The sequence below is a fragment of the Mercenaria mercenaria genome, chromosome 1 (assembly GCF_021730395.1).
Source record: "Mercenaria mercenaria strain notata chromosome 1, MADL_Memer_1, whole genome shotgun sequence".
In the NCBI taxonomy this organism is placed as follows: Eukaryota; Metazoa; Mollusca; class Bivalvia; order Venerida; family Veneridae; genus Mercenaria; species Mercenaria mercenaria.
The window spans coordinates 22,703,299-22,727,768 of NC_069361.1; the positions used below are offsets into that span (position 1 = coordinate 22,703,299).

Genomic DNA, 24,470 nt, shown 5'->3' on the forward strand with positions numbered 1-24,470 from the left:
GTCTGGCGCAAACCTCCCCTAATTATGGGGAACATTTTTGCAAAAGTTTTTTTAAAAAATCCCTTCATTGAGGGCCAGGGGTTTTTAACCAAAACAAAGTTTGAGGGAAAGAGGGATGCAGCCTATTTCTATATCCCACTCTTTTCCGTCGAAAAATGCGGGGAAACAAACAAAAAAAAATTTTCTGTCTTACGAATTTGTTAATTAGTTTTTCATAAAACCTTTTGTCCCTTTCAATGAGGGAAAATTCCCCTTTTAAATTAAAACCGGTTCTGAAAACCCTTCTTTTTTTGAAAAGTATGCTTTTTAACCCGTTTTCCTGAAAAGATTAAAAAATTGCTAAGCTGTTTTTGAAGAAGGGGGCATTCTCCCAAAAATTTGGCCTAATCGAAATTTTTAGCAAGTCAATTTTTAAGTCTGTGCCTTTAAATAAAATTTTCCCTTTAAAAATGTTTAAATTGCATTTTCGACAAGATTTTATTTCAAAGGGGGGGGGAAAGGGGTTTTCCCCAAAAAAGGAAAGGTTTTTTCCTTGCCCTTTGATTTCTTCAATGACTACATGTGTAAATTTTTAAAAAGCATTTACCAAATATTTTTTCGGGAAATTGTTTTACAGATTAAATCCCAACCCAAGTTTTTAAAATTTTAAAGGAGCTTTAAAAAAAGCTAGTTTTATGTATATCGGGCCCTTGTCAAGTTATTGGGTGGGATGACAGGTGTAAATTTTTGAAAAAAATTGCCTTGTAGTTCTGGGAAAACCAGCTTACATCCCAAAACTTAAACACATAAAAGGGTGAATAAGAACCTAAAATTTTTTAAAATAGCCCCAACAAAAAATTGCCGGTTTGCGCACAAAAAATTTTTCCCAATTTTTTAAAAATGTTACATAAACAAAAATCACATTTTATATATATAAGTCATTTTAAAGTTTTTTTTTTAAAATTTTTTATATTTCCTAAATTTTTATAATTCACTTTACTGGCTTAAAATTAATAAAAGTATCAAAAAAACCCAATTTTTTAAAAGCACCCCCCCAAATCAGTTTTACCCTTCGGGATTGTTAAATGTCTTTGAGGGTTTGGGGCTTTAAATTCCCCTTGGCTTTTTGTATTGTTTGGCCCCCTCCTTTTATGGCGGTTTTTCCAATGCGGAAACTTTGTTTTTGGGGAAAAGTAAAAAAACCCCTTCGGGAACTTTAAAAACCGCAAAAATCAGGGCTTTTAAAAACCAAAAAAACAACCTGAAATTAAAAATAAAAATACTTTGTTTCAACTTTAGGACCCTAAAATTGAATTCAGAAAACTTTTAAACCGATAGCACATAGTCATAGGGTTTTGGGTGCTACAATTCTGTTGTAATGAGAAAAATTTTTCCCGGGTTTTTAAACTTCCCCCCAAGACCTTTCATTTTTGGGCCTCCCTATTGGGGAAAGTATAAAAATTTATCAAAAAAAAACTTTCCCGGGGGATGAAAATTGGTTTTAAACTAGCTAGCCCTTTAGGTTTAAACCACTAAAAAATTAGTTGTCTTATTAGTCGTGAAAGGAACATTTCATGACTGGGGGGGCATCTTGTGAATCTAATTTTTCTGCAATTTTTACTAAAAATTTTACTTTGCATGCAAATATTTAACCACAGTAAGACGCTTACACCCAGGGAGTTTAACAGTTACATTTCACGAAAAGTCCCCGGTCAAATTATAAAATTTAAAACAAAAAAACGTAATCTTTTTCAACTTCATTAACTTTTTCAAATTTAAAAAATTTTTGGGGGGATGGTCTTTTTTAAACCTTTTTTTCTTTTTTTTTCAAAGTTTTTTTGGGCAATTTTTCTTTTATGGGGTGTCTACAAAACTCTGTTTCACTGCAAAAAAACTGTCCTGGGCCTGAAGGGGTTTAAAGTATTCTGGGGGTTTTAAATTTTTTAAAATTTTGGGAAGTCTTTGGGGGAATAACAAAAGACAACATTTTGGGCATTTAAAAAATTTGATTAAAATTTTTTTTGGCCCCCCCAAAAAAATTTTGAAAACCTTTTCCCTTTTTCATTTTCAGTTTTTTAAAAAAGGGGCTTTTTTTTGTAAAAAGGAAAATGGGAAAAATTTTTCTTAAATTTTATTAAACTCCCGAATTTCAAAATAAATTTTACAAATTTTTTTGTTTCAGAAATTACCAAAAAAACAGTCTTTTTTTTTAAATTTTTAACCCAAAATTTTTTCATACATTTCAAGAGCCCTTTAAAAAAAAATTTTTGGACTTTTTCCCAAAAAAATTAGGAAAAACTTTTAATTTACAATAATTTGGAAACCCGCAGAATTTTTACGTTTTTTTTTTTTTTTTGTTCTTTCACTTTTTTTTTGATATTCATTTAAAAAAAACTCTAATGTGTATTTTGCAAAAATAATTAAAAAATTTTAAGGGGACCTTTTATGGGGTTATCTGTTGCCCCTAAACTTATTGGGTTACTTTTCTAAATGGTAAATTTTTTAAAAGTCTTTAAACCCGGGCCCCTTTTTTAAAAATGGCAAAATTGGGGCTAAGAAAAAACCCGAAAAAATCCATTACTTTGGGAGGGTGGAACTGCAAATTTTTTCCCCCCCTGCCAAAATTCAATATTAACAAAATTTTTTATCTGCCGGTCTGAAATTTAGAAAAAAGGAATAATGTATAACCATTTGAAAAAGCCCTTTAATTTTATTTCGCTTTTTAAAGCGCATTTTTTCCAGATTACTTTTTAAATTTAACAAGAGAACTGATGCTTCATTTATATTTTTTTTTTTCTTTTTTTTTTAGTTTAAACGGAATCTTACACAAAAAAAAAGTCATTTGTTACTTTAAAAATTTTAGGGTGGAGGAAGTTTTTAATGCCCCCCTTAAAATTACTTCGGCAGCACGAAAAATTTGGGGAGACCACAAAACCCCCCCCCCATTTAAATCCTCACTTTTAAAATTGGGAAATTCCCAACCGGTTTTTAAAAATTTTTCAATGTCATAAAGAAAAAGAAAACAATTCAAAGACAAAATTTATTAAAAGGGTTTCATAGTTGATATATTTAACCAAAAAAACCTGGGGGGTTTCACATCAATTTAACAACTAAAACAATTTTTTTTAAAAGGGCAACCCATTTTTTAAAATTATTTCATTATTTTAAGTTATTTTTGAGCTTTTAATTTTTCAAAGAAAAAATACAAATTTCGATTTTTAAGAAAAAACTTAAAACACCTTTAAAATAAATTTTTTGAAATTTTTTAAATATCCCGGTTTTTATGGTTTATTAAAATTTTTTTGGTTTTTAATTAAATTGGGGGGTTTTTGGGAAAAGGGTTTTAAAAAAACCAAAAATAATATAACAAAAAACATACAAGAAAAAATACAAATAACATTTTTATGGAAATAATTTTTTTCCTGGAAAAAAAACTATTAAACATCCAAAATTTTATAAGACTAAACCTTACTTCATTCCAAAAAATTTTTTTGGGTTTTTGCTAATTTTCATGTTCTACTCTTATCCCAAAATTTAGGTAGGGGTTTAAACCCCAATGGTGAATGATTTTTTAAGGGGAGATATTTTTTAAGGCATAAGGGTTTTTACAAAAATTTTTGGGGGTTTTTTTTGGCCCGTTTTTTCATTCAAATTTCCCTGCAAAATTCACTAAATTTAAAAGGGGGAAATTTATTTTCAAATTTTAAAAAAAACAGGAAAAAACTACTTCAGGGAAAGTAGAGAACAAATTCCTTTTTTAAAAAAAAGAGCTGTCGGGCGCAACCTCAACTATTCAACACCTTGTCAATTGAATGAATTTCATTTCTTTCTATCCCGGACAGTGGAAAAAGTGTGTGAAATTTTAACCTTCCCTTGTTTGGGTACTGAATTTCCCCCTTTCTACCAAAAACTTTAAACCAAAAAATTTTTTGTTGAAAAAGGGGCATAATTTTGAAAAAAAAAAACAAAAAAAAAGTTATTGGGGCCCGCTTTGGGGGATGTCAGATCATTACAATGAAAGGTGTGAATTTCAATCCCCTTCCAATTGTGGGGTACTGAGGTTTCCAGCTTACATCCAAAAACCCCCTTAAAAAAAAAATTTTTAAGTCGAAAAAGGGGCATTAAATTTTTTAAAAAAAAACAAATAAATTTATTGAACCCTTTCCCTTTTAAGCAGTTTAACACAGTAAAATTTAAATGGGGGGAAGGTTTTTAAACCCTTCCCCCCCCGCGGGGGGGGGAGATAACCCCGTTTCATACAAAAAAATTAACCAAAACACGACGCGGGGCGCAAAGGGGGCGTGTCAAAAAGCCTACATTTTATTTAATTGGGCAGTAACAATTCTAATTTTGAACATAACAAAAAAAAGTTGCGAGGAAATAGCTTCCCCTACCCACATGCATCATGTAAAAAAATGGTAATATTTTCAATTTATAGGCCGAGGGAAAAAATTTTCATGTAAGTTTTTTTAAAAAGGGCCAAGTACCTGTTTTTAAAAAAGATTTACGGAAAAAATTTTCCAAGGGGGTAAATCTTGGGGTTGGGCCCTACAGCAGGAAAGGGATTATTTTCTTTCCCTCATTACCTGCAGGGAATATTAAAAATTATTTTAAAAAAGTATTTGGGAAAAATTAATGTTGACACATTGTATTTAAAAATTTTAAAAAACATGCCTTTTAAAATGAAAAAAACTTTCTTCAACTATTTAAATTTTTTGAAACTCTTTTTTTAAAATTTCTGCAAGGGAAATTTTTTTTTTTTAAACTTTTATTTAAGTACTGAAAATTATATTTTCAAAGTAAAAGATTTTTCTAAAAAAACGCAAACATTTTTGCCCAATATAAAAAAGCCAAAATTTGGGTTTAAAAGATCCATGGAAATTTCAGCCTGATTTTTTTCAAATTTCCCGTCAATTTTAAACCCAAACCAAATATTCCAAAAAGCTTTTGTTACAAAAAACAAGTAAATTTTTCTATGGGGAAAGGGTTTTTCAAAAAAATAAGTTTTTTAGGGGTGTGAAAACTAAAAAATATGCATGATGTATTTCCAAACCCAAATTAATGATAAAGAAGTAAATAATAAAAAAAAATTTTGTTCAGATTTAAAAAAATTACCCTTATCTTGTGCACCACTTGGGCCTTTTTCCTAAAGGGATCTTCTCCTAGGTCGGGGGGGGACTTTTGTTATAAATTTTTCTGCTGCTAAATAAAAATGGGAAAAGTTAAATTTTTCTACAAGACCCTTACTTTTTTAAGAAGAATTTTTTCAACATAAATTTTAAAAGTTTATTAATAAAGGACTTGATTATCCTGTTTTCCCTTTATATTTTTTAATTCAAATTCTAAATGGAGAAAAAAACAAAACAAAGGGTGAAAGGGAAATTTAAAAAAACTTTTTACTTTTAATACATTAAAAACTGCTTTCTTTGCCCTTTTAGATTTAAAAAACGAAACCTTTTTGTTTAAAATTTTTGTCGGGTGCGAAATTCTGGATAAAGTCCCCTGTTTCAATTTAAAAGATGGGTATTCTGAAAGAATTTAAGAAAAAAGTACAAAATTCCAAAACAATTTTTTTTTATGGGGGTTGTTTTTTTCCTGGGGGTTGACCCTTTTTTTAGTTAAAAAACTGTTTTAAATTTTTCAAATCAATACATTGTTTGTAAAAAAAATTCAAATCAAGGTTTTGGGGGTGTTTTCTCAGGGGGGCTTTGATAGTAAATAACTGTTTTAAATTTCAAGTCATTTTCTTTGATAGTAAGAGATAGGGGACTTTAAACAAAAACTTTAACCCCGGCTTTTAAAAAAATTATCAAAAACCCCACCCCTAGTACTGCTGTACCCCATCACCGTATAATGCTGGCAGACCTTCCGATTTTCTCCTCAAGTTGGGATTCCTTCTCTCGCCTTTTTTTAATGGGGCCAAAATTTTTCATCACCCGAATGAAACCCGTGGTGCCTTGAAGGTGTGGGCCAAAGTCATTCAAAAAGGGCCCAAATTAATGGACCTCCCAAAAAAATTTTTCCCACCCTCCTATTAAAATGTAGGGCCTCCCTTCTTTAAAAATTTCCCCTTCCATGAAAATTTTGGTGTGACATGATACTGCAAAAAAGGGTATAATGACAAACCTCCTCAACCCCTTTTTGAAAAGACTCAATCCAAATCTTACTTGGGTAAGGTTTTTCTTTTGGTTTTTAGCCCTTTATTTTTTGGGTTTTAAGAGCAGTCTAATTCCCCTTTGGGGTTTTTTCACAAAGATAAATGGGTTTTTACTGTGACATCTCATGTATGGGGTCACCCCCGGCCCCCCCAAAAGGGGGTGAAATGTAACAAAAGGTAGATGCAAAATTGTCAAAGTCCAAAAACTAGGGTTGGGATGATTTTTAAAATTTTGAAACCTTTTTAATCTTTGTAAAAAATCAAAAATTAAACCCGGGTTTAAATTGGGGCGCCTTTTTTTAAAATGCGTTTTCTTTCCCGACGGGCCCCTTAAAAAAGGGACCCTTTCCCGCAGTTTAAAAAAAAAATTTCCCCCCTTTGGGAAATTACGGACTTTACCGTTTTTGAAGCAGTGGGGTTTTAATATTTAAGTCATAAATTTTTATTTTTTTATTTTTGATATATCACCCAACCCGCAAATTTAGATATTATGTTCAATTTATGTGTTTTAGCAAAAAAATTAATGGGGGTTTGAGTTTAGGGTGGTCAAAGAAAGTTAAAAACATCAAAAAAACGATTTGTGAGATTTTTTTTTTTTGAGAGCGAGTAGCAGTTTGTCAAAATTTTAAAAAGGTTTTTACCTAGGAATCGAATTTGAATCAGATTTAACCCAGTAAAACGTTTTCCCGTCCCACCAAAAAACCCCCATTTACTCAAGAAACAAGATTGCCCCCCCCCTAAATTTTTTTAAAAATGTTCATTTAAAAAAATCATTTTTTAAAATTTTTTTTTTCTCGTAATGGGGCACCAAAAAAACAGGGTCCTGTCGTCATGCAGGGTGAGTGGTTCGAAAACTTTTTACAAACCCCCGTTTTTTAATAGTAACATTTAAAAAATTAAAAAACACACAGCTTTTAAACCCCATTTTTTTTCTTTTTGAGACGAAAGCACAAACAAATTTGAAAACCTTTGATAAGTATAGCCGTTCAAAAGGGATTACACTCCGCTTGGGGAGTTAGTGCATTTAGAAATCCTTTTCCGTCACGTTGTTTTCCCGGGCCCCCCAAATACCCAAAAAATTTAAACCTGAAAATTGTTTGTTTTATAAAAAAAATGAGTTAATAAAAAATTTTGTTTTAAATTTTATGTTGGAAAAAAAATATTTTTGCAGGGTTTAAAAAAACTGTCAAGGAAACCTTTGGGGTTTTTTGGGACAAAGGAAACCCCCTTAATTTTAAACCATTTCATCAAACCGTTTTTTTTTTTTAATTTTACATTTTGTTTAATTTTTGGTTTGTTTAAAAGCAAATTCATAAAAAAACTCTGCACTCCAGGCTTAAATTTTTAATTTCCAACCGTTTTTTCACTGGCAATTTCGGGAAACAAATATGGTTTTGCCATATTTACATTTATTTCCTGTTTTGGCACAGTCTAAATGATCCAAAACACAAGGGGGGGCAATTTTAAAAATTTTCCCCTTTTGCCCCGGTTTTTCCCCCAAAACTTGTAAAGGACAAGTGAGGGGTTGTGTTTTTTTTTTAAATCCCTTTTTTAAAAATTTTTTTCTTAAAATAAAGACGGTGGAAACAATTTCCAAACCCTTTTTAGGCTGCCCCACTGGAATATACGCCCCTTTGACACGTGACTTTAACCCACCCGTCACATTATACTGCATGGGCTGAAAAGTCCTAGCCCCTACCCCTTTAATTTCCCCAGCGCCAAGCGAGGAAGCTTCTTGTACCTTTTTTTTTTCGGGCTTTGGTATGCGCGGGCCCGGGGGTCGAACCCCGCCTGCCCCTTTAAAGCGGTTGGGTAAAACCCCATCTACCAAGGCGGGGGTACAGACAATAAATTTGACCAGAATTTACTATTTTAACTATTATACGGGCAAAGGAAAAATATCAAAAGACAATAACGCAAGCAAAGGGCAAAATCAAAAATTTCCGGCCCCCCCCTGACCCAAATGTCAAATAATCAAAAAAAATTTTTAAAATTTTTTTTACATGTCAGCAAAATACTTTTTTGGGGGAAAAAACTTACCTGGTTTTAAATCAGATGATCCACATTTTTGCTTCAGCGTCAATGGATTTTCAAAAATTTTCCTCAATTTGGGGAAACGCCGCAACGAACACGGGGGCCGTACGGGCCCTGCGTTTAAAAACCCGAAAAAACAATCTAAAACGTCCTTGGGGTTGGGAAAGGCCCTGACAAAGGGCAGAAAAAATTCGAATTTTTTTAAGTAACACTGGGTGGAAATGGGAAAACAAAACTATCAAATGTCTTATCTTAAATAATTTAGGGCGAAAACTCCGAAATTAAATTTTTCGAAGACCAAAAAGTTATATCCGAATTCTTAAAAACCGGGTATGTGTTTACCAACAAATAAAAGCCCCCCTAGTTGGGTTTTTAAAAGGGCAGATTTGATCCAAAAAAAAATTTTCCCAAAAAACAAAATTGGGGGATTCTTAAAACCAAATGCTTGTCTTTTGTACTCAAAATTTTTGGGAATCTTGCTGTAAATTTTCAAAATTTTCCAAACAAGGTAAAAATCTTTGGGAAAGTCGCAAGGGGCCAAAATTTTAAAATTAACAACTTTCAAAGCAACTGTGCGCACTGAAATCGGGGCAGTTTCCCCGGGCATGCGTAAGGGGTACTATAATCGGCGTCCTCTGCGCCTTTCGTTCGCAAACCCACATTCTTTTTTTTAACCTAATTTTTTTTTTTAGATGATAGACCAAAAGGCACCCGATGTAGCCCGGGCCCACTGGGTTTTTTTTTGGTAGGAAAATTATTTTTTTGGGCCCAAATTGCCACGAAAATTTTAAAAAAATGTTTAAACAGTTAAAATAAAGGAACTCTTATATCTGAATTTGTTTGTTTGTTATTTTTTGGGGGGTTTAACGCCGTTTTCGACAGTATTTCAGTCATGTAACGGCGGGAGTTAACCTTTAAACATTATTTAAGTCATACACACGATGGTTTTTACTTTTAGCAGTTGTGGTGCTGAATCGCTGGAAGATCATGTCGTAGACATGTGACATGATACACCACCCAGTCACATGATATACTTACACCGGGCTGACCAGTCCTAGTAAATCCTCTTAATACTGAGCGCCCAGTGATGAAGCTACTAGTACCATTTTTAAGTCTTTGGTATGACGCCACCAGGGATAGAACCCATGACCTCTAGGCTATCGAGGCGGTGGAACCGGTTGATCATGATTGGCCATTATTATGTATTATAGGAATAAAGAACAATTTCAAGCCTTTATATATGACTGATCGACTTTTAAATCATTATATGTTAAAAAAACCCGAAGCATTTCCTCATAATTGAAATGTGTTTTTTTTTTTTTTTTTTTTATAAATCTTTTATCATCTCATTATTTAACGAAATATCATTTTATGTTTTAGAGTAGTTTTGAATGCAAAATGTTGAATTTATCATATTCTTCTATGCTTTTGTTAATGTCATTATTTACCTTTTTTGGTTCGCGCAGCTCACTCTATTGAAACGTAGGCGATACAAACTTTGCGTACATGTTTGAACAACTCATCGGGTGTTTTATAGATATTAATTATTCTACGAAATTCCAAATCCGGGTTTATAAAGTCCAGTTACACAGGGCATATCTAATGACAAACTGAAATATCCTGTATTTGTTTTTTTTTAAAGAATGGTCTTCACCGAACAGGATAGACATCCTAGAAAAGCAAAAAATTTACATGAGTTTGCAAAAACAAATCACGTGATGTACGATGAGGTACTATTTAAGAACCGCTCTGCCTGCTAACTTTACAGGCTAAGAGTGAAATCTACAGTACAGGAAAAGAGTAGTGACAATAAGAACAGTAATCATGGTAAGTTAAATTAATATTATTCAGTAATAGTTTTATAGCATGCCAAGGAAATTTACGACCTACCATGTTAGTTGTAATGTGTTAAAGTTTTTGTTTAGCTTTTGTTAGTTTAAAATGATTAAGGATTGTCTGACAAAATTCAATATTCATTAAACTGATATGAAGATTTCAAATGTAAGAATATTCTAGATTTATGCCCATTTTAAATGATATTCAGAATGGTCGACTTTGTTTACGAAATATAGTGATGGTTAAATGGAATATTTTTCCCAATATTAATTTTGTAGATTTCTGAAATTTTAGCCTGATTGTATAAAACAGGTAACTAGCTTAAGATGAGCTGTTCTGTGAACAGAGAAAATTCAAAATTGATTATCCTGGATATAAGCAACACTGATTTCAAAACTTTAATCTTTGCTTCAATTCAATTATTATCGTTTGCTTATGTACTCAACATGGTCCGCAAAAACGATTCTTTTAATAAATTTTATGTAGTTTTTTTATTTTTATATAGACACTGAAGAGGTATAATGCTCGGTTCTAAGAAAAAAGATAATGACATGTCTACGCTTGAGAGTAGAAACTAGATATATTCAGAATTAAATTAATTTGCCTTTTAGTAGATTTACTTACATTTTATTACTTTGTAAAATAGTTTCCAATGACACATTGTGTACTTCATTTAGGCCCAATATATTGAGAATTGCAGTTTATGTGCCTATTTTTACTGAACAAATCGCAATTATGTTTACTTCTATGTGATTTCTATTACAGGAGATCAAACTCGTGTTAGTTTTTGTTTTCTGCGCCTGTGTTTGCTTTGCAAATGGCTGTAACAGAAGTTCAAGCGGCAATAACAATTGTTCAGGTGGTTCATGTAATAGTGGCAGGTCACTAACAAAGTACGCCAGAAGCCAAGAAGGAAATGCTGAAAAGGTAGAACTATTTATAAAAGAGATAGTTCAGCGTTATATAATATGAATTATCTACACTTTATTCATTATATGATAAAATCAGTAATATATGCGGGTGCGGGTTTGAAACAACTTCACTTAGGACATTGATATAAGTCCGAGATACAAGCTTTAGTACTGCCGTTTGCGCTTATCTGTTTTGAGTTTTCTGCAAAACTTTAATTGATGCACATTTCATTTTACCAAAAAAAAAAAAAAAAAAAAAGATCTACTTTTTCGACAATTTTCTTTAAACTTGATAAAAACTATATGCTTTTCATTTCAGAAAGGACAAAGTTCCAAAACTGAGCTTCAAGGTGATCTATGTAATTTCAATAGGTACGATATCAACCTGGATGGAGTAATCGAAAAGGACGAAGTGTTGGCTATAATCAGTACCAGTGCGAAAACCGACGCAGTATTCGCTGTCTTAGATTTAATGAAAGGTTTGTAAATCGGTTACTATTTTCTTTTTTTCTTTATCAGCAGTTTCAAAACAAAACAACAGAATTATTTTATACGGTATCCTACAATGTTTACCCGTAACAAAAATATCTTAGTATAATAATCAGAGGAAAGAAGAACAGGGTGTATTGTAGATAACTTTATGAGCTTAAACATACTAATTACTATTAATATGCACATATAGATAAGCACATCGAACGTCTGACAAAGCCTAATCTATTGTAGGAGAAATGGTGATAACAACATTGATTTGAAGTAATGCAGTGATTGTTTGCAGGCACATTATGCAATGCACGCTGTTGTAAATGTAAATCATTTTAAGCCGGAGTCAAGATTTTATTACGTACTTCAAATATTCGTTTGCTTTCATTTTAACCTTAAATATCTATAAACTCTGTAATCACCAGTTGATTTTCTTTTTGACATATTTATCTGTTTATTTATTGGGTCATAAATATTGGTAAAAGTGCATGCAGTTAGACCCAGGACACAAACACAAATTATGTCAAGTACAATACAGATTTGGACAGCTTCATGTTTTAATTTACTTATGAAATAAAAGCCTATGACCTAGTGGTTAAGGTCGTTGACTTTCCACTTACCGATTTTGGTTCAAGCCTCACTAGGAGCGTTGAATTGTTTACAAGCGGAAGCTAGTTAGAATAAGGAAGTAACAATGTTTAATATATGTAGGTGTCTCATAAGTAAACATGGCCGGCCCTTTCAATACAGTGGCATTATAATAAATGACGTTTTTTGCACACGTGCCATTCAATTGAGCTCATGTTTCATTTTTGTTTCTTTCAGATAACAAAGCAGTAACACGAGATGAATTCTATGCCTTGGTACCTATGTTCATAGATGAATGTTCCGACTCCCACAAGGAATAACATTCTGTGTCCATTTACATGAAAATTGTGTTTGGAAAAAAATAATAGAAATATTACGGACAATAACAGATATTAAAGTAAATTGTATTTGTATAAAAAGGATCTCATTGCTTTTATTAGCTTTAGGTATCTATTTTAAATGTTCCCATTTTACTGATATAACAGTATTTTATTTCAAACTTTAACTATTACTAAATTATCATTTTAGCCGTATATTGCTAGTAACTCATCAATAAAAATAACAGACAATAAAATACCTTAAAAGTAAATTCTGTTTGTTTTTGATAGGAAACCATTGAATTTTTTAGCTAAAGTTATTTATGTAGGACCTCCATGGCCGAGTGGTTAAGATCATTTGACCCTCATAGATGCGGTTTCGAGCCTCTCTCGGGGCGTTGAATTCATTATGTGAGGAAACCATCCATGTGCCCGCTTATGGTGAAATAATGCATGGCGGGACACCTGGGGAACTTTCTTTACCGCCAAAGGTATGGAATATCATTGTTTAAGTGGCACATTAAACCCAAGAAAAAAAGCATTTATTTCATATGTTTCTAATGATAGGTAGAATAATGCGCATGATTTGATAAAACAAGATTTTATTATAAACTTTCACCACTTTACCTTTTAAACTTATAAATATAAAGATCTACTTATAGGCCGGTAATATTACTAGAAATAATAGAAATAATGTCACAACCCTAATTTATTTCCAACATAAAGTTTTATTGGTGATTTATTATAATCTTTCGTTATTTTAAAAATCCCAAAAAGAATTCCTAACAAAACTGCAAATTGGTGATATCTAGGGCAGCTTCCTTAAATTTCTTTATTCAAATGAATGCAATACACAATAAAGCAGTTCAGGCATTTTATAAACACTTTCTGCAGGAGTGTATGAATTTTGCGCTTATACTGATGTTACCATGTAACCCACCCATCTGCCGTAACATTGACTGCATTATTATTTTGCGAGTGCCTTTGAATGTTGTACCCTTGTTATTGACATTGAGATACACATGGTTAGTGTTCAATTCCTGTTATCTCCAATATGGACGAGTTTGTTTAGAAATATGCATGCATAAATAAATTTGGTTAGAAAATCTATATTCTGAATTTTGACAGCTATTTTCCGGATTTTGATACCCCGACGCTTTTTAAAAATATGTTGAACAACTAAACGTATTCTACCAGTACTTGCAAGAAATCCAGAATACCTTTTTGTCTGATATGAAAAGCAAACATTTATGCTATAGTATACCATTAGTACAACAATACAGCATATGGTATACAGTAACCACAATACGTATTCCGACGCTACTTCAGAATTCCAGATGCAGTATCTCAATAAATGTGACACAATACTTTTGAAGACCTGTTTTCTGTGTTACATTGCCTTATATCCTACTTATTACACAAAAAATATGTTGGAATTAGTTTCAACCAAACATTTAAAATAACCATCCTATTATCGGGTCATATACATTAATAAAAGTAAATGTAGTCCCTGCAAAGGTAATTCTCTTTTGCATTAACAATTTAACTGTCACATACAATATAGTTTCTACCCTAAACCTTCTTTACATGCACTTCAGTATAATAACGACATAAACGTTCTTTATACTCATACATTATCCATTTATTATCATATCGATGGGTTGAAAATGGTGGCAACATTAGTTCATATTTTCAAAATGTTGGAAGCTTTAAACTTTTGACGGTCAGGCCCGGATCCATGGCCGGGCCGAGAGCTCGTGACACCAATTCCCCGTGGCCTATACTCATCAAAGATGTACCCTACTATTTTGGCAAAGGGATGATTTCTTTCTCAAACTTTAGACCCAGAAACGCACCAGAGGCCATTTCATACCTGTATTTCAAAAGTTTCCCAGGCGGATAGCCCCCTGATCCTCCTTCAAGAGGGGAATAATCCCTCCATTACCTTAAAATTTAGACCTAAAAATGGAAATGGGCAGTCCTAAAGTACCTACTCGCTCTCAGCGCTTGCCATACGCCTTGGCGGTGACGTCTTCGTTCTAGACTGGCGCCCCACTCCAGTCAAAGTTTTTTGGATCAGGACCTGCGGTAATTTACCCTTGAGGCCAGCAAGCCAAATAAACATGTCATATATTTTATTGGGACTGACAACTTGTGTAATATGACGATTAATCAGCTACTTTAGTGGTGAAATCCTTTTTATGCTACGTCCAAATAGAATTTTTACTTGTGGAATCTCGGTATAACAGTTATGAAAATCGACTGGCAGATCTATAACTCGTTTGTACGTGAAAATCTTACCTAAACATAACGTAATTAATGACTCGAGACAGCGTCAACTCCCCGATGCTTTTGGCTGATGATTTATTGCTTTTTGCAAGGCGTTTTGAAATATTTTAAAGCTCATAATACAATTGGTTATATCGTGGCTTCCACATTTTTTATCATGAATATAAAAATAGTTTTTTTTTTTTTGTAAAACCTTTTCCATTATTATTTTTCCTACAATTTTTAGCAGTTTGAATATTGATGAACACAGATGAAAGTTTTATTGACTCCACTGGTTTTGATTACCTCCCTTTATGACTCTCACAAATTCATGTGCAGTATTGATAGTAGTGTTTTTCTAAACACGTATTTATGCTTAACGCCTAATTGGAAAATTGTTTTATCAGTTCTTAAAATAAAATTTAAAGCCTTGTGGAACTTGACTTAATATGCCATTACCAAATCGGTTTTCCGTGTTATGATAGAAAAGTAAGTGGACGGAAAATTTTACGCCAGTTAATTTAACAAAGCGTTCATGTAAAGTATAGAATGTAAGCGCGAACTCTTTTCAAGTTCTAAGCTTGATGATATTAACTGTCATTTTCGTAATCTACTGGATACTGTTTGATACAAAGCGTTCATGTAAAGTATAGAATGTAAACGCGAACTGTTTTCAAGTTCTAACCTTGATAATATTAACTGTCATTTTCGTAATCTACTGGATACTGTTTGATACAATAGATAGAACAATGAAGCGATGGCCGGTCTCTTTTTATCATAATTGATCTACAGACATCAATATACTTGATAGCTGGCCTTCTTTATTCATTTCAAATCATAAAACATTCTACAACATATCATTTTGTTTAAGGTTTTCTAGTAATACTTTCAATGTTGAACATAAATCAAAAGGTATTCATGTTAGATACAAGAATAATACCATCTGTAGCACACTTAAAATCACATAAAAGTAAATGCTGAAATTTTATTAAACCTGCAAAACATGACAATATACATAGAAAATTCAATGAGCCAGTAAAAGAAAGGGTCGTAAGATTGTTTATTTTTCTGGACTGCTCAGAACGAAATGGACCTAAAGTCAGCTTAGAGACTTTGGTATCTATTAAGAAAGCACATTTTAAAGACATTTTTGAATAAAAATCTTATCTTAACAAAGTATCAAAGTATATATAACTAAAACCTATGATATGATTTATTAGATGTACAGGTCCACATGCTTTATTTTTAGACATGTACTGTTGGTTAAACAAAAGTCAAAAGTTGAAGGTTCACTTTATCCTAAAAATGTCCAAAAAGTTTAGGTAAACTCTAAATAACCTTCTATAAACACAAAATGTTTTATCGTACGGCATGAAATACCTTGCAATTTATTGCTTAAGGCATTATCTGGCGTAAATAAAAACACTTTTTAATATTAAAAGAAAGATCGTTTGGAAGCATAGTGTGCAATTAAGAAAAATAATGGAAGAATCTTTCTGATTGAGTCTGTTTTTGAAAGTGTGTATGTTTTGGGTTTAACGCCGTTTTTCAACTGTATTTCAGTCATGTAACGGCGAGCAGTTCAACTAAACAGTGTTCCCTGTTCTCCGCGAGTGACTGCCAACTTCCCTACATGAATTATCAGAGGTGGAGTACGAATGATTTCAGACACAATGTCTTTTATGAAATTGTCACGGAGAACAATTCACTCCGCCCGGCGATCGAACTCGCGGCCCCGCGATCCGTAGACCAACGCTCTCCCTACTGAGCTAAGCGGGGTGTGTGTGTTTTTGAGAGAAACTTAAAGCAACTGTCTCTGCCTAACAAAGAAATATTGAGCAAGAAATTCTGTACATGCAGTTTGGCGTGCACTGAAGCGGTCCTGTCCTCGATTCGGGGAGAATTGTTTTGGCGGTAACGAGACTGTCTTACTCTTTTTACCAAATTATAGAATAAACACATGATTAATAGCAAAACGCAATATATTTCTCTATAGCACACATTCTTGCTTATGGAAGCGTATAGTGAATGGGTTAAACAAAGCTCATGAAATTAACATACATAAACAGAAGTGATGTCATTACGTTTCAGTGCTGCCAAACAACAATTCCGATTTAGTTTAACTCTTTGTTGCGTAACGTTTTTTTTTCCGAAACTTCTTTTGAATCGTGATATACTATAAGAAATGGAGGGAGAACAACTGTCAAGGTATTTGATTATCATCACGGATCGTTAATGGCCATTGACAGCACCAGAGTCATCTGTCATGGGAGGTGGTGACGGGATTGCCAAATAGGTTTTGCCGGCATAGTAAAAATCACCGGAAACGCCAGTTCGGTGGGCAAGGAGGTCTAGCCTGGAGATCATGTATTGGAACCACAAGGACACTTTAAGAGTCGATAAGTACATATCTTTCCTTAAAAATGCCATGCATGTGTACAATCATGGCAGAAATGAAAACTGTTCCGCGATCAGTACGCGTTTTAGTCCCAGAGAACGCAATAAATATTCTGATATACTAGTGTGCGTTTTATTCGATCTGGCGGGGTAGAGTTAATCTCAGACTAATGCAAATAATGGTATTCTCAAAATACGAGCAAAATAGAGCAATATAATTATTTAATTCAAGCAAACAACTAAAATTTCAAAGGTCCTCCGCAAGCCACCTACATCTCTTCCTTATATGGTGACACGAGATGGGCTGGAACCCACTTTGGTGAAGAACAAGTGCTATATACTAAGCGACTTCAATCACTTGGTCAAGGGGGCCCTGTCGTGTTGGTCTTGTTTTCTAGTACAAGAATACAAGTACAGGGATAGTGGTCGTCTAGTAGTTTATTTGTCGGCCCGCATAACCCGGGGATCGTGGATTAAATCCCCACTGGGGTCACGACCACGCCTTCTCCTATGACACCAGCACTAGTTTTTTCCAGGAAGCGGGCTCGAGAGTGGTTCAAACAGCCTTGAAGCTTTCATTAAAATCGAACTAATATGAATAAGGTTTCATTTAAGTACTAGATAACTACAATGTCGTATCTTGAGACGTTTATTTTCAATCTAAATAACAAATTGTTGTTATTTGTGGTCTACTGAATAGAAAGCGTGCCAGCTGAGCAAATATTGTTGAATTTCTATACTTATTGAGATATTAGTTTCGTTGAATAGTAAAGGGCAATCGTGACTTTAAGCAATGAATCTTGTTGAAATCCGGATTGCAGTTTATATCATTAACAAGCAATATTTCAAGTATCAAATGGTATATGTTTATACGGCACAATTTCAAAGATATGTCGTTCAGTGTATTACTAAACAATAAATTTGAATTGAAAATATATTTATTGCAGAAGACACAAAAATGTCAAACATTCCAAACAAAAGAAAATTACCATCTCTGTTAAAATTATAACGAACTGAAACTTAAATTTTATCAAAAAGCGAATATGGGAAGTTAGACACATTGTTTTCAGTAGGATAAAAAGCTAAACACATTTCGTTTGAATTATTCAATCAGTTATATGTAACGGATGAACATATTTGAAACATAATATTGCCTTCTACGACGAAGTATTTCATGCGCAGCAGAGATGCGCAGAGAAGTGTACATGTATGATGTGGTGCGAAAGATGCGCTCCTGAAGTGACCTTGAGAGAACCATCCTTTCTCTGCATCATGCTTCATGCATTGTGTGTGTTGAATATATTTGCCATTCTCATGTAAAATATATCGTGACAGGGAAAACTGGCAATCGAAACTTATAAGATGTTTGCTTCTTGACATTTCCTATCTCAGTGTCCTTTTGTGAATATCATTCCAACCATGTTATGTTAAATACCTAATTAACTATCCGTTCTCCGACTTTAAAAGATGTGATCGGGTTTCTTCTGCAACAGAAGGTGGCATGTCCAGTCATTAAATATTTCAAAACAATATAATCCGAAACACATATAATCTGTATGTGAAGCCTCAGAATGAAATGTTGAGATATGTGTGCACTATTTTTAGTGTAAATGAAATAAAAAAGCATGGTATAGGCAAACAAGAAAGAACGCCATTTTCTGTACAACATTAGTTTCAGGTAGCCAAAGTTGCAGTTCGAAAGGGCCATTCCGTAACTTGTTCCATGTTCAAAACAAGAGATGGAATATATATATCGAGAACGTTTTTGGCCCTTCCTGACCACTTTACTCGTCTCGACAAGCATTGGCTCTAATGCATTACATACTTTTAACTGGAGTAGACCTTCTAGAAATAGATTAAATGGCTATAAGATCGTGTATACGCTTTTAGCGAATATATTAGTACATGATAGATTAGTTATGTGAAAAACATTACCTTCGGAATATTACAAATTTTTCCTATTTGTAATAGTAGTTGATTAAAAATTCAATCAAAGGAAATAAGTCTGATTTTACTACTGTCAAGGGGATAATACTATATAGGTGGAGAGGCCTTGTCGTAATAGCTATTCATATGAAGTTTTGCTGACTGGTGCAAGCAACCCAGCTCTTGAATCCTTTTAACAACTGTCCTAGTTTATTTTGATCAATCAATAAAATAGAATGGTAGAGAAAGTCAAAATCAGCATTTTTAGCTATATCAAGCATCCTTTTGGACGTAAACTCGGTGTTTTTAAAAGTCTTCAGCTACTTTGCTGTCAGATCTTCTTTTTTTCTTTGAACTTCAAAATTAAGAACAAATAAATTATTTCAACAAGATCTATCAATATCAGTGATGTATGACCCGTGTATTTTCCCATGTACAATTCCATAATCAAAACCTTTTAGTGAAAATTGTAAATCTTCTGTAAATCGTTTTGATGAAGTAGTTATCATTTGACCTACGTTTCATGAAAATCGTTCAAGGGGTTTAGGAGATACAAAGCACTTATGCAAACAGAATCCTGCGATGTAACTTAATCTTACGAAAATCTTAATGTAAAGACATTCGGGAGAGATTATTACTCCTAGCATCTATTCTAAAGATAAAATAAATTTATCTGAAGTGTTTAGAACATATTATAAATTGTACTTAAGTATTTTGATCCGTTTACGGTAGCCACAATGTACCGAGATGATATTCCTTTCGTGTTTAAATTATTTTAAATATCGTGATACGTCAGTTGAACAACAGGAAGTATCAGTTACGAGCTTTTTGTTTCGAAAGAATAAAGCAATATAAAGAGAGATGCATCTATAGCGTCGAAATTCTCGCCTTGGTTTGAACTTTTCAAACAACTTGACAAAAATATAATACATAAATAAAATTTATTTAATTACACCAGGGACAATTTTTTTTGTGTGTGTTTTTCAGGTATTTGCTATTCTCGCCTCAATTCATGCGTTAAAAAGTTCGATTTAAACTTTTTTCAAAGAACAATTGTCAGACATTTAAAGTGTTGTATCACAAGTTCGTTTTATCTCGTTTTTTTAAAGGCAAAAATGGGGATAACGTCAAAATAGTTTCCACGTTGAAATACGGTACAATTAGATAAAATGAAAAAGACGTTTACTTCAATGGTAAGGAAGCTACAATATTCAATAATAATTTTAATGCTGTAGTTTCTTCTAGTATGATGATATATCAATATTGCGACCTGTAGGGAATTAAACCTACGTTCCCAAATCCCATGCCACCTTATACTGATAAGACCAACTGCGCTACTGACAGAACCCTAAAACAAGAGCGCAGCTCAATATTATTGATCATTACCTGTAAAAACGGCAGTAAAAGATTTGGTGTTGTTTGATTTTTGTTTCTCAAAGCGTATTTCTAAGCCTTAAGCATTTAGTATGACGCGGCTAGGGATAAAACCCGCAACATCAAGGGTACCGAGGCGGTGGAACCGGTTGAAAAGCCATTATTATGTATTATGGAAATAAAGAACATTTAAAGCCTATATACAGATCGACTTATACCGAGTTTGTTCTTCCATATATAATTCGTTTGTTTGTTGTTGTTTTTTTTTTTTTTTTTTTTTTTTTTTTTTTTTTGGCTTTTTTACCCGAATCGAAGAATTTCCTCATAATGGCAATGTTTTCATAACTCTTCTGTCATTTCATTATCTAACGAAATTTCATGTTATGTTTTAGAATATAGTTTTAAATGCAAAACTAATTATAATGAACTGATCAGATTCTTCTATGCTTTTGTAAATGACATTATTTATTTATTTGGTTAGTGTAGCTCAATTTATTAAAACGAAGGCGATATGAACTTCACATTCGTGTAAGAACAACTCATCGGATGTTTTATAGATATGAATCGTTCTACGAAATTCAAACTCCGGGTTTGTAAAGTACAAGGGTCTATCAAATGACAGACTGAAATATCCTGTTTTTTTTTAGTTTGATAATGCTCTTCACCGAACAGGATAGACATCCTAGAAAAGCAAAAACCAGATATGAGTTGGCAAAAACAACCAAGTGATGTAAGATGAGTTACTATTAAAGAAATCGCTCTGTCTGCCATCTTTACACGCCAATATCGGTGAAAGTCAAGGATACAGTAATAGAAACAGTGACAACAAGAGTGGTTATGGTAAGTTTTACTAAACTTATTCAGTAAAAACATGCGCACTGTAGTAATCAGATGGCGCAAAATATATTCGTTTTGCACCAAAACATTTAAGTACAAACTTTCTGAGGTGTTTCCATAATATATTTCGAATGCGGGTCGTAAAATGTATTAAAGAATGCCAAGACAATTTAACACCTACCATGTCAGATGTAATGTACTTATTTTATATTTAGCCTATGATTAAATTCAAACTTGTGTCATTTAGAAATCAATTATTCGTGATAATTGTGCAGATAATTGACACGAAATCAAACAACATACGAGTTGTGATAATGAAAACAAAAAAGATATAATTTAAGATTGTCTGAAAATGTCAATTTTCCTTAAACAGATAGAGATTTTAAATGTAAGAATTTTCCAGATAAATGCACAGTTTGAATAATATTCAGAATGATTGACTTCGTTTACGAAATAAAATTATGCGTTCATTCGAGAAAAGAAAATCCTAATATTTCAGCCGGCTTGTAAAACCAGGCAACTAACTTGGGGTGAGCTGTTAAATGAACAGCTAAAATTCACAATTAATAATGCTTGATATAATATGCACTGATTTCAAAACTTTTAACTTTGCTTCAACTCAATCATTATCGTTTGTTCATCTTCTCAACATGCTCCGCAAAAAGGATTCTTTAGATTATTATTGTGTATTTGTGATTGTCATATAGACACAAAAGCAGTATAGTGTTCCGGTCTTAGAAAACAAGATACTAATATGTCTTCGCTTGAAAGTAGAAACTAGAAATATTCAGAATTATATTAATTTGCCTTAAAGTAGATTTACAACTTTGTAATATAGTTTCTTTCGACGCACTGTTTTTGCTATTTAAAGGCCCAAAATATTGATATTTTCACTATATGTGCCAATGTTTACTAAACAAATGGCAATAATGTGCACTTGTATGTGATTTCTATTACAGGAGGTCAAACTCGTGCTAGTTTTTGTTTCTTGCACTTGTGTTTGGTTCGCAAATGGCTGTAACAGACGTTCTAGCAACAATAACAATTGTTCAGGTGGTTCATGTAATAGTCACAGGTCACAAACTTTAGAAAAGATCGCCAGGAGCCAAGAAGCAAATGCTGAAAAGGTAGAACTATTTCTGTAAAAGATAGCTCAGCGTTATATGAATTACATCCACTCTATTCATTATATGATAAAATCATTAAAATATGCCGGTGCGGGTTTGAAACAACTTCACTTAGGACACTGATATCAGTCCGAAATATAAGCTTTAGTATTGCCGTTTGCGCTTAATTGTTTTTACTTTTCTAAAACTAAAAATAAATTAAATAACATGTTGAATGTATGCACATTTGTACTAAGAACTGTCTTTATCTACATTTACAGCACCGCCTCGGTAGCCTAGTGGTAGAGCGTCCGCTTCGAGTGCGGGAGGTCGTGGGTTCGATCCCCGGCCGCGTCATACCAAAGACGTAAAAAATGGTACTAGCAGCTTCTTCGCTTGGCGCTCAGCATTAAGGGGATAGTGCTAGGACTGGTCAGCCCGGTGTCAGTATAATGTGACTGGGTGGGGTATCATGCCACGTGTCTACGGCGTGATATTTCAGTGAGGCAGCACTATAAAGTTGGGCATTGTGCTCACTGCTACAAGTAGACACCGTCGTTTATATGACTGAAAAATTGTTGAAAAAGACGTTAAACCCGAACACACACACACACACATTTACAGCAAGTTTCCTTTACCTGGATTAAAACTGCATGTTTTTCATTTTAGAGTCGAAAAAGTTACAGGGCCCAGCTTCAATGTGATCTTTGTAATTTCAGTACCTACGACATTGACCAGGACGGAGTAATCGAAAAGGACGAACTGTTAGCTATTAGTGCGGGGAACGACGCAGTATTGGCTGTCTTAGATTTAATGGCAGGTTTGTAAAAAGCTCAGTATTTCCCTCATCAGCAATTGTAAAACAGAATAATAAAATTGTTTTATAGAGGTATTCTGAAGTGTTTACCAATAACAAGAATTGTCTTAGTTTACTGATCAGAGAAAGAAATAAACGGTTAATTTTAGAAAAATCTATATGATAAGATTTACTTTAGTTTCTGATTACTAATACTGTTAATATAAAGATTAGCAAGGTTGATGTTTAAGCACGCCAAACGCTTAAATACCCCTCTTGACAAAGCCTAATCAATGATTGGAGAATGTTGAATATGACACAGGTTTGAAGTACGGGGCAAATAGATGCTGGCGCATTACTTAATAGACGCTGTTGTAAATGTAAATCACTATAAGTCCTAGTCAAGATTGTATTACACACATCCAATATTCTTTTGTTTTTCATTTTAGCTTTAAAGAACAATAAACTCCTATGTAATAACCTATCAATGTCTTTATTTATCGGGTCATTATTATGAGTAAAATTGCATGTAGCTGAGGCCCAGGACAAAATTAAAAATCAAAGCCTATAATAAGCAGACACAGGGACCACCATGACCAAGTAGTTTAACTCGTTGACTTGCCCTTTACCGATATTGGATCAACCCTCAAAAGGATCGTTAAATTTTCATGAGATGGAATCACCAGCTGTTCTACCCAGGTGTACGACCGTCTTGAAATAATTACTGGAGAGGCAAGTGGAGTTTTTCAGTTACCAGTTGCTACCTGGTATCAATAATTGGAATATGGAAGTAATTATGTTAACATGGCCGGTCCTTTCAATACGGTGGCACTATAATAACTAAATATTTTTACAATCATACTAACCTTTCATTTTATCTCCTGTTTCTTTTTTTCTTTCAGATAACAAATCAGTAATGCCAGAAGAATTCTATGCCTTGGTACCTATGTTCATAGCTGAATGTTCCGACTCTGGCAAGGAATAATATCCTGTCTCAATTTACGTGAAAGTTGTGTTTGCAAAAACAATAGAAATATTACAGACAAAAACAGACATAAAAAAATAAATTGTGTTTGTAGTAAATAGGATAACATTTCTTTTTATTCGCTTAAGGCATTTGTTTTAACTGTTCCCATTTCTATTAAATAACAGGATTTTATTATAGACTTTCATCGTTCCTTGATTTTCATTTTTAGCCATATATTGCTATAAATCATCAATAAAAAATACGGACTATAACAAAGTTAAAGTAAATTGTGTTTGTATTAGATAGATAGCATTGCTATTTATCAGCTGAAAGTATTTATGTAGGGCCTCCGTGGTGACTGACTTCGAATCATTTGCCCCTCATCTATGTGGGTTCGAGCCGCACTGAATAGGTGTGTCCAACAATCTTTTTGAAAATGATGTTATAAGTAATAAAGGACGTGCCCATGGGTTGTGAAACCCTATTTTAATGCCCCC

The 24,470-nt window shown here is 33.2% G+C and overlaps 2 protein-coding genes across 2 annotated transcripts; both read left to right on the top strand.

Annotated features, from left to right (window-relative positions):
* The first annotated feature begins 9,863 nt into the window (after positions 1-9,863).
* On the top strand, positions 9,864-12,574 carry LOC123543901 (uncharacterized). Its single transcript, XM_053542093.1, has 4 exons — positions 9,864-9,997; positions 10,772-10,933; positions 11,237-11,396; positions 12,223-12,574. The coding sequence occupies exons 1-4, from the start codon at positions 9,995-9,997 to the stop codon at positions 12,303-12,305; spliced, it is 408 nt and encodes a 135-aa protein (XP_053398068.1). The 5' UTR covers positions 9,864-9,994; the 3' UTR covers positions 12,306-12,574.
* An 8,378-nt stretch (positions 12,575-20,952) lies between these two features.
* Positions 20,953-24,260, top strand: LOC123543920 (uncharacterized). The gene is made up of 4 exons (XM_045329989.2): positions 20,953-21,107; positions 22,064-22,231; positions 22,880-23,030; positions 23,909-24,260. The coding sequence occupies exons 1-4, from the start codon at positions 21,105-21,107 to the stop codon at positions 23,989-23,991; spliced, it is 405 nt and encodes a 134-aa protein (XP_045185924.2). The 5' UTR covers positions 20,953-21,104; the 3' UTR covers positions 23,992-24,260.
* Positions 24,261-24,470: the final 210 nt, after the last annotated feature.

Coding starts and splice junctions, on each gene's coding strand:
- LOC123543920 (XM_045329989.2), top strand. Junction 22,232..22,879: donor AAGAAGCAAATGCTGAAAAG/GTAGAACTATTT, acceptor TTTTCATTTTAG/AGTCGAAAAAGTTACAGGGC. Junction 23,031..23,908: donor TGTCTTAGATTTAATGGCAG/GTTTGTAAAAAG, acceptor TTTTTCTTTCAG/ATAACAAATCAGTAATGCCA.
- LOC123543901 (XM_053542093.1), top strand. Junction 10,934..11,236: donor AAGAAGGAAATGCTGAAAAG/GTAGAACTATTT, acceptor TTTTCATTTCAG/AAAGGACAAAGTTCCAAAAC. Junction 11,397..12,222: donor TGTCTTAGATTTAATGAAAG/GTTTGTAAATCG, acceptor TGTTTCTTTCAG/ATAACAAAGCAGTAACACGA.